General features: G+C 41.4%; 1 protein-coding gene across 1 annotated transcript; it reads left to right on the plus strand.

Moving 5' to 3' along the window:
• Positions 1-748: 748 nt before the first annotated feature.
• On the plus strand, positions 749-10,983 carry LOC308284537 (bcl-2-related ovarian killer protein homolog A-like). The gene is made up of 5 exons (XM_080725195.1): positions 749-1,001; positions 1,650-2,031; positions 3,304-3,432; positions 8,850-9,013; positions 9,785-10,983. Exons 2-5 carry the CDS (start codon positions 1,803-1,805, stop codon positions 9,908-9,910), a joined length of 648 nt encoding a protein of 215 aa, XP_080581321.1. The 5' UTR covers positions 749-1,001; positions 1,650-1,802; the 3' UTR covers positions 9,911-10,983.
• Positions 10,984-11,146: the final 163 nt, after the last annotated feature.

Raw genomic sequence — 11,146 nt, forward strand, 5'->3', positions numbered from 1 at the left:
ACTGCTAATAAACTCTTCAATCAATCAATCAACGACACAATGTGACATCGCTCTGTTTACACAATGCTGCTGTACCCCTTCAAACTGTATGTTGATGTTCCCCATTTTCATGTGACATCGCTCTGTTTACACAATGCAGTACCCCTTCCAACTGACTGAAGTAAAGATAGCAAGAGATTCACAGAAGATTCCAAACGTATGTGTTCCCCATTTCAACAGTTTTTATTATTATTTGGCAATTTAAACGTACGTTCTCATGCCAATAAGCTCCTTTGAATTGAATTGAAATGGATTGAAATTATATTTTATTATACGGCCGTTTAAAATCATCCAACAACATGAACGCCGACCATATCGCACATCATTCATGGGATTAAAATGTGCAATTTGGTCACATTTTGCATAGACCTACAACCAGATAGCCTACAGTTTGGCACGAATGCAACAGGTGCCCCGGGACACAAGCTAAGCATATATATATTAACCTCGCCTCGCCAGGCCTATTATGTAATAGGCCTATATATCCACATCACTACTGATTAAATAATTATTTGACATTTTGAAAGAGGCCAGCCGCAAACTTGATTGTAGAAGGCCATAGCGCCACCTAGAGGTCTTCTGCTGGTTCCATGTTGATAATAATCAGGAAGGTGGAGCACAGAGGAAGGCGTTCTCTGTCTTCAGATCGAAACTCATTATCCCCATGATTATCCCACGCGTTTGCTTTACAAGGTAACAGTCAGAGATGATCACATTTCTCTCTGTGGAATGCGACTGTGCACTGTGGAATCTTTGATCGAATCACCAATGCAACTCTGGGGATAAAATAGGCTGACCTTTTCTGAGTACATTTCCCATTTGCTCGGCTGTCCGGACAGTTTGTTGTGTGGGACTGGGAGCTGGATTGTAGGATTGTCTGCTCTTATTTATCTTACCTCAGTCAAAAGTCAAGTCGTTAATATCGGAAGAGTGGACGTTTGAATTTGGACAAAATGTGTAAGGTAAGTGCGACACGTCCTTCCCATAGCGTCGTTGACCCATAGCATAAAGTTATAGTTGTTTGAATTATTATGCTATATGTTTATTGTATTTCTTACACTCATACATACACTGTAGTCTACACTGGTCCTGGTCCATTGCCCTTGCGCTCTAAGATCTCAACACTTTCATTATTATTTTTGTAGACCTACTTCATGTTTGTTGCATAATCGAATTCTGTTGCAATATCTTGCTGTTTGTTCACAGCATGTGATGTGAGTCACTTTAACGCCTATAACGCCCACAGCATTATTCTTATATAAGTTTCAGTTCTGATTTGGCTTTACTGTCCTTACCACCCACTCACCTTTGTTGCGGGGGGGGGGGGGGCTGTGGTAGCTGCAGGTGTGAGAATAGTCTATTCTATTCTATGACTATGCAACAAGTAAAGTAGGTTGATACAAGAAAAAGGACATTTGGGAACTCCGATTAGGTTGATATAAACATGACATTGAATTAACTTTTAAACAAAGAAGAAAAACATGTGTATTCATTCATTCTTCATTCACTAAATTGTGTGCAGAGTGAATTGGGCTACATAATCAAAATGTCCCTTAACTTTTGTCTGTCTGTGTGTAATACAGTTTCCTTCTCTCTGTTTACAAAATTAGAGTTTCAATTCCTCTTCCTTGCAGTCAGGAGGAGACTGTCATCGGTGTTGACGCTCATCCTGCTGAGAGTAGGAGGGGTACTGCCCACAGGAGGCCAGGCCTTCCCTGGCCCAGACCCAGCACCCACCACCACCACCACCACCCAGTAGGACCATGGATGTGCTTCGGAGGTCTTCAGAGTTTGCTGCAGAGGTCTTCGAGGTTTTTGACCGCTCTGTGACTGAGAAAGAACTGGTGTCCCAGTCAAAAGTGCTGTGTAGAGACTACATCCACTCCAGGCTGACTCAGAACGGGCTAGTCTGGAGCAAAACTGAACTGAACCTTGGCCCTCCTGCCTCGAACACAGACGTCGACGAACAGTCGGTGGTGCTACTCTGTCTTGGTAAGAGCATACAAATCCAGGGTTATGTTGTTTTGAAGATCGACACAATCGCTCTAGGCGAGCGAGGGTCAATATAGAACGAATGGCATCTGTTCCTGGGTGTCTATTAAAACTCTAAAACAAAGGATGGTTGACATTTAAAGAACACTGTATTCTTTTGTTATTCTGGAAGTTCTAAATGGGTAAAATTCACCCATTTTGAAACTAAGAGTGACATTTGACCTTAAGTTATTGGGTGGGGCGGAACTATACTGAATGTTTTACACCTCTCTGTCCATGATTTATTTGCCACATAGTTGGCCCTCATATGTTTATGTCATGGAGGGCTCAAGTAAGATGAAATTGTCCCTGGCCTGCCTGTTCTATTCCTTTTATGCAACCTTTGGGGAGAGTGCAGTAACTAAACATACTTTGTTCCTTCAAAAAGAAGAAGAAAAGAGAGCGAGAGAGAGAAGTGTGTGCATGGGTGTGTGTACAACATGAGAAATCTTGATAAGAATCGTTACATTTTCACTTCTTTATGGTGCAACACTACTGTATCATTGTACAACACAAGTGAACTGTGGCAAGTATTTGATTACTCTACTCCTTACTTCTGTGAACTTGCTGTCTGTATCTCATTACTGGGCACAAGCTAACTTCCATGTTGGTGTGTGAAAGCAGAGGATTATGTGAAGTTCAGTTCCTAGTCATTACACCTGAGATCTTGTTTAAAGAGGGTTTGACCTAGACAGTATGTTGACCTAGACAGTAGATTGAGCGGCAAATAGAGCCTGAAGCCTAATTTATACTTCTTACAAAAAGGTACAGTAGGTGTCTGTGTGTGTCATACTGTACATGTTTGGGGCAAGATAGAATCTGCCTTTACTATCCTGTGACCTCCATTGTAAGAGTACCGTAAATCTGTACTCGGTTGCTTTTTGTCAACGAATAGTAACATTTTATAATTGAGAACAATTGTTAGGGGTAATATATTGCATGATGGCTTGTCTAAAGGCTTGACTTTACTTAATAGTCTTAGTCTTAGTTTGTCCTTGCTGAAATAACCTTTTTTGAGCGGTGGTCACAACGCTCCTATACGTGGCCGTGTGTGTGGGTATGTATGTCTGTCTGTCTCCGTGTCCGTAGCCTGCAGTAACCTTTTCTGACCACACATGTTAAGGGAGGGGCGCTGTTGCACACACACACACACACACATACACACCACCGCTCAGTTCACATTATTAGTTCATTATATGATTTTTTAATATATATTCTCCAACTGTTACCTAGGTGATGAGCTGGAGTCCATGCGGCCGAGTTTGTACAGGAACGTGGCACGACAACTCAACATTTCTGTTGCCATGGAGAGCATGGTGTCAGATGCCTTCATTGCTGTGGCAACAGAAATCTTCTCCACAGGTATGGCAGCTGTTGTAAACATACACAAACACACCCTACGAAGGAACAGATTTAAACTTGACACAGTCTCAGACAGGGCCGATCCGTCATACTGACGGTGACGCAACTGATGACGATCGCTGCGTCAGTGATTCTGGTCGCACAGGGTTTGCGTCAGAGTTTCTCCTACAGACCCATGTGCCAGGTTGGGGCATGCTTCTTTATAAAACACTGTGTGGGTGTGATTCCAACAGAGATGTGCTGTTGATCTTGTATAACAGGGAATCCTTCATCTGAAAGACAAAGCCCATTCTTGGTTTAATGCTTAGCTTATAATGAACATAATTTTTGGAGCACATATCAAAACCAAATTACAAAGAGCTTTACATAAAACTGAAGAAATAAATGACATGGTGCTTAGATGCACCCACTTATAGCTTGACCAGATTGCATCAATTACTTGCCAGTATTTTGAGGGGGTTGGATTTCATTATCCAAGTTTGTGGTTGCATAAAGGCCAAAGAATGCAAGCATTCAAATTTCTTGGGTTGATTATATGATATTTTAATGACATTATCTTTGATACATCAGCCAAATGAGATGTTCTGTGTCTTATTGTGGGATGGCCAATGTAATGTGTACGGCATACAGTAGAATACTGGATATTGGGTCAGGTTATCTGTCTGATCCTCATTCATTCATTCATTAATTCATTCATTCGATCAATCTTTATTTTATCTTGAATATCCGATTGAGTGCAAGCCCTCATTTGCAGCAATGAGTGTACAATTACAACAATTGAGTTAATAAAGGCTTTGCAACATGGAATGAACATAATAATATGTATTGAAATGAATACATATGGTATTGATATGAATGCTAAAATATTTGTCATGGCAGAGTAAACGCTTTGGCGTGGGCCCCATTGCAGCAATTTGCGGAAGTAGAATCAGATCTTTGTCAATTAGATCCTGCCCGATGGAATTGGAAACCAGTGGGCTCTGGAGCAGGCCCCCTGTAAATGGGGCCAACCTTGTTGGTGCCTGTTAGGCGTTGTTGTGGAGGTGGTGGGTGGGGTGCCCTGAACAGATAGCACAAGTGAGACAGGGAAGGTGGAGGACCTCTTTTAAACGGCTGTCGGCAGATTTAGCGTTCACCCGCAACGTCTGGTTAGCGTTCAACGGCGATTCGGACTACTGGCCGCTCAAAACAAGGGCACATTGGCTACTGGCCGCTCGAAACAACGGCACATCACGGCCCTTTAAACAACCCTGGTCAATGATCTGAACCCATCGGATTGGAGCAGGGCCAAATGAGGTGATTTAGTTGATAGGTGAGGAATGTTAGGAATCACAGCTTGCTCCTGTCTTTCAGTTGAACTGTCCTTTTAAAACCCTCAACTCATGTATCACAGGAAAAAGCTAAGTCTTATGCACACCTGATCAGCTCAGAGACGGGTGTGTAGTCAGGCATCAGATGTCAGAATACAACAAAATGACCCGCACACAGTCTACACTTACACAGGAGAACTTTATTTAGGCAATGGTTTAGTTTAATAGACCTTCTTCAGGGATCAAGATAGCTGAAACCACAAACCAGTCACTATGAATTGGCTCAGGAGGTAGAGCAGCTGTCTTGGAATCGGAAGGTTCCCGGTTCAATCCCAGGCTCCGCCTGACCTGTGTTAAAGTGTCTTTGAGTAAGATACTGAACCCTAAGTGCTCCCAATGAGCAGGGTGATGCCTTGCATGGTTTCCTCTGACTGAGAATTTGAATGTGAAACACATTGTTAAATGCTTTGGAGAATGGTGCTATACTGTAAATGCAGCCCATTTACTATCTCCAAGCCAACATTACATAGAAGCAAAGAATGGTCAACTTTAGAAAGATAACAAAAAGCAGCAGAGTGTTTCTTTTCGTCTGACGTAGATACTGTTATTTGCAAAACAGGGTGATAGTTGAGATAGTGCTGTGATTAGCTCAAAATCCAGACGGGTGCAGGCTTAAAATCTACTTGCCTTGATAGAAAATACTTGCACTGGTTGTTTACCAGAGATTCCAGGATTTTTGCTTAGCAGTGTATTTTGGAGTTAGGGCGGTAATCATTTAAATTCTCAATCACCACCTTTTTGCAAAGGAATGTCATGGGCCATTTTCCAAACACTAGGAAATCTGCTGTGCAGGCCGTGTTAACAATGACTACTGTATATCCCTCTCGCAATTGTCTTTGTAATAAGAGAGGCGTGTCCTTACTGTCTGACAAGCAGAATGACCTTTGGAATTTCCACACCAACTCTTACTAGTGGGCACATATTGACGTAACCGAGAGCCACATGAATAGCCTATTCTATGAGTTTTTACGATGGATTGGGTGTTCCTGGTCTGCATCAAGCACATTCCTTTGTTAACACCAAGAGTTAAGTTCACTCTCAGGGTTTTACTGAGAGAACAAGAAATAAAACTTGTCACCGTGCCTGGAAAGATCAAAATAAACAGGAATCCTTTTTTTTAGAACTTTATATAGTGTTTTGGCTCAACTTGTAACTGTTCTGACGTCACAAAGGGGGGTAATTTTTAGAGCAGCCTGGGATTCCTTCTGAAGAATAACAACCACTGGATCTCAACGGACTCAACAGCTACAAAACTGGCTATAAATAGAACTGTATTCATCAGTGCTAGTTTTCTGTGACGTTCAAATGTGTCGCATTACTGTGCTTTATGAGTCATTATCTTGCCTCTAAGTGCGTTATAGTGACGTTAAAGGTAGGGTAAGTGATTTTCTTTGGTTAAGTGTTAAATAAATAGCTCTATTTTGTGGTGGAGACAATGAGCAAACAAACCTGCAACTGGAACACTATAAAAATTATAAATACGTACTTTCTACTGATTGGCTGACATTTTGTCACCTACCTGAAAATGCGTTTTCTGTTTGGAGCTGGAGAGACAGAGAGACCCCTGTAACTTAACAGACACTATCAATGATTACTATCAGAAATTCAGAATATAGTGCTTTAACCTGTTAACAAAAACCCAGTTTTAACAAAAAATATTACCCTACGATTAACTGTGGGCAGTCTGCAAATGAGTTGATGCTTTCACTCATGGGGTCCTATGGGATCCACAAACAGGGATGATTCAGTATTGTATATTTAGCTGTAAGTTAACCACATGATGAACCCTCAACCTGGCATTCCTATTCAGACCAGGGCATGTTATAATAGGTGAGTGAACATTCTGTAACAATAGCAGATCTACAAGCTCACATCACATTGCAATCTGACGCATTGTGAGCTTGTAGACTATGGCTGTTTTTGGCAAAGATATTTGGTGTAAAAGGAGGGGACCCCTGTCAACTGAAGTATCCAGGTATAGGGTTTAAGTGGTTATGTGAATCCAAGTAAACTGCATGGGCGATGGTCATGCATTTTTAGAAATGAGTTTTTATGACTCATCAAAAATATAATATAACAGAAGACTTTGAATATTAAGCCATTTAGACCTGATGCCGATTCAGGTGCCCTCCACACTAGGCGCGGTCACCGCCTCCTAGCAATTCATTTTCAATGAGAGGCGGGCGGCTTTTTCGGCCACGCAGCGAAGTTTTGGGGCGATGAGGAGAGCGGGCGCGGTCCCGTGAAATCCCCGTGAGCGTGCTCGTTTGTGCATGCGTACACGGGCGGTGAGAGATGGATTGAGTTCATCTTTGTGAAATACCACACAGCGTTTACTCACTGAGTGAGTGTGTTTGTGTCTCACCGCGGTGCGGCCACCGCTGATCCTAGCGGCAGCCCCGACGGCAACCGCACCTAGTCTGGAGGGCACCTTAAAAAGAAAATGCTTCTAAATCCTGCTTCTAAGTTTTCTGAAAAACACAATTTGTTTATTCAAAGAATTTAGATTTTTTTATTATCATTTTGCTATATACATAGCAAAATCTGAAAAGATAGATGCTTTCCAGGATTGAAGGGCTTTCCAGCCCTAAATGGTTAATAATAACTAAATGTGTATAACTCTTTTCTAAAAGCAGCAAAGTGTTTACACTGCACATGGCAGGCCTCTGGCCCATTCATTCACCTCAGTCAGTGTGGTCCTACCTCTCATGCTTTTTGATCCCTCCCTCCCTCGTTTTCTTCTGCCTTATCCCAGACAATCTTGTAATATTCTATTCTGGTCTTGCTTCTGAGTAGGGAGTTACGTGACCTGGCTGTCTCTGGGGCTACAGTCATCTTGTTTAAGCTTACCCAGAGTCTCATTAATCTCTACACTAGCAAGCACAGGATGCCCTGGTTCAGCACTAGCAAGCAAAAAGCTGGGTACAGATTGTCCCAAAGGAGGTTAATGCCATTAGCACCTATGTTGCATCATGGACAGTTATCCCTGCTGGCCAGCCTGACCTGGAAACCGTGCTCAGAAATGGTCAGTCAGTCATCCTGATTTATCAGAACTGAAGCCCTCATAGATTTATCCTTCGTTTAAAATGGAAATTTCGCCTACATATCTTTTGTGACACAAAATAAACACATAAATTAACATTTTTAGTTTGGGGTCATCCAAAAAATGTAATAAACTTATTGTCAAAAGATAAAGCACGTTATTTTGAAAAGTGTTTTTCCAAATAATGACACTATACACTATACACTGTACAGTATGTCAATTCATTGCCCCAAAAGTGAAAAAGGCTAAAGGCAGGAGCTTTTTGAGCATTGACATATTTGACACATTTAAAACCATGTTGGTGGTGAGTGTTTTGCTTAGAGACATAGCAACCATTGTTTTCCCTGTTCAGTTTACTATGGTCATGTAATATGGGAAATGCATCTTATCAGCTACAATAATACAAATGTATCACCAGCTTGTTGAGTCAAATCGGGTGTTGACCATTTATTCAGTACAAGGTCCATTGACCGCCCTACTGTACAAGCTGTACCTTGGAATATGCAGAAGGAGAATTTGCCCTCTTTCCAGGAATCCACTCTTATCTCTTATCACCGTCATCAGGCGAAGGTGAAGTTTAAAAAGTATGCAGAGTAGAAACGGTTATTGGAACGTGCCATGACCTTGAATTCAAACTCGTACAGTATGGGACTAATGGGGTTGTTTTAAAATGATTAGAAGTCAGATATTGTCTGCTTACTGGACCAAACTCAGCCCTGGCATGTTCTGTGAACCTCTGTGAAATCTGCCATCAACAAATACTTCATCACCATCAAGCATAGCTAATAATAGCATCAAATATGTCTACAGTGACTACTCTTCATGCCAAATCTAGACACGATTAATCACTTTAACATCCCTACTTTGGGCATGTAATTATAAAAAAATCGTTGTGGGCATATAGATTAGCTATTTTCAAAAGAATGTGTTTTTTTTGTGTGGAAATGTTTGAAAATGGTGGTTAATAATGACACATGCACTCCTGTTGTTGTTCTTGTTTGTAGGTATTACATGGGGGAAGATTGTATCCATGTATGCAGTGGCTGGGGCTCTTGCAGTAGACTGTGTGAGAGAAGGCCAGGCGGCCACAGTACACATCGTGGTGGACAGTCTGGCCCAGTTTGTCCGCAAATTCCTGGCGTCCTGGCTGAAGCGACGCGGAGGATGGGTAAGAATGAGATCATAAAACCATAAACCATCCAGCTCACACGATACTTTACGGGCAACATTTTAAGTTGTACCTGGTTCCTTTATAGCATGTCTATAATTCACATGGATAAAATAAGTTTGCTTCTGAGGACTGCATCGCCAGTCTATTTTACTTTTTAGGAATGTATCATCATTGACACTTTTTTAATCAAGTTTGGGCCTTATATTGGGTAAAATGCAAATATGTACACAACAGGAGAAAAGAACATTCAATGTGTTCCTCTGTCTGTGGGGATTTGATGGGTTTCCAGTCACTCTTTAATCTCATACTAGATGGTTTCTCATCTTTTGGAGTAGATCCAGGTTTAGTTTCATAACCTGTTCCTTTGGGATTATAGAGAGCTGTACTGTACATAGTTGTGGCCCTCCCATGCTTGCCAATGCTTTCTGGATTGTCCTGTCACCATGGCAACTTCTACAACATGCAGGGAATTTCACCCCTGGAAATGCTTGTTTAAACTGCCCTCTGCTGTCTAAGAGCTAAAATGACACCCAATGTCACAATCTTCAGAGGCAGCACATAAAATAAATCTCCAAAAAATAAAATCCATTATTTTTATAATAAATGTACTCTTAAATGTAATCTTGAGTTGGCAGGGATGTTCTGGATCTTATTTAGATTCAATGAAATCCATGTACTGTATACCAGTGGGAACTGCATACTGAAGCAATAACATGTCTTAGTACTTAACTGCATAGCAATAAAATGTCTTTGTACTTCCTTTTCCAGGGAGAGATCACAAAATGTGTGGTGAAAAAGGAGTTTGTCCCTGAACACCACTGGCTGTCCTCTACCATGGAATCCTTCAAGTACTTCCTAACAACAGTGTATGTCTACGTCATGAAAGAACCATGAACAAATACAGACCACACAGGGACTATTGACAAGATGCTCACTTCTCAGGCTCAAAGACAATGGAAAGAGTTGTGAGAGGAGCGGCTCGACTGAGGCAACTGGTGAATGTAAACTTGTTGCTGAGTGGCCATCAAAGATTGTTCCATCAGCATCAAGCTTATCTCATACTGGTGTTAAGTATGTCTATACCAGTGACTACTCTTCATCCAAAGTTTAGCCACAGAAACATGTATAAACATCAGCATATGATTGACTCGTTTTTATTGGAGATTTCTGTCACAGCAATTAAGTAGCACTCAAATACTGCTTAGATAAATGCTGTAAACAACTCCAGTGTTATCATTGTAATGCACTATGCCATTTAACATTCCAGTGGCTTCTGATGAAAAGCAGACTGATGACGATCAGTTTGATTCTGTCTCAGATCGGATCCAAACTATTTCAAGTAGAGAAATGGCATATTTAAGTAATCTAATGAATAATGCTTCAGTTACATGCTTATGTAAGAGAATGCTACTGGCAGGCACTTTGTGTTTAACATTTGCCATCAGCGTCACTCCAATCTGGCAAGCCGTGGTCAAAGAAAGGGGAACGCCCACTCGGTCTGTACCTCTTCCTTTGGCGTGGTGGCGTAAGTGATCATGACTCTGTCTCAAGAGAATGGCGTCACTCCAACTGTGAGCCCTGTGTTAGCCATCACAACAAGGATGATGTTGTGATGTCTTATCACTTTATATTAAGGGTTTATCTCGGTTGCCAAGGCGGAGGTATTTCAACTAATGCCATACAGCGATGTATTATTCTGTGTCAACCTTTGAGGTACAACAACGTTGAAATCTACAGCAAACATAGCTTCTCATCCCAAATATGAGTCAAAAATATTGAAGATAGCCTGTGATACTTTCATAAAAATGGGTGCATCTCATTGCACACTGGGTTTGTGGCCATTGCCCAGTGTTGGTCAAACGCTGCCGTTCCAGAGATTATGCATTTGGCCAAACACCCTGCAGGGTAAAAGAATGTCAAACATTTCAAGCTGTAAATAGGTTATTTATTATTTTAGTAATCGGAGCCGTTGTAGCCTACAGAGCCACTATTCTTGGTCAAAACACCATGATTGAATGTACTGTATATGCCTGTTGGTTGGCACTTTCAGTGTTAAATTATTTTATGTGAACCATTCTTTTTAAACTCCAAAATAAACTTAAACGAATTCACGACAGTTGAGTTCACCAA

This window comes from Nannobrachium achirus (genome assembly GCF_963921795.1).
Source record: "Nannobrachium achirus genome assembly, chromosome: 5".
Taxonomy (NCBI): domain Eukaryota; kingdom Metazoa; phylum Chordata; class Actinopteri; order Myctophiformes; family Myctophidae; genus Nannobrachium; species Nannobrachium achirus.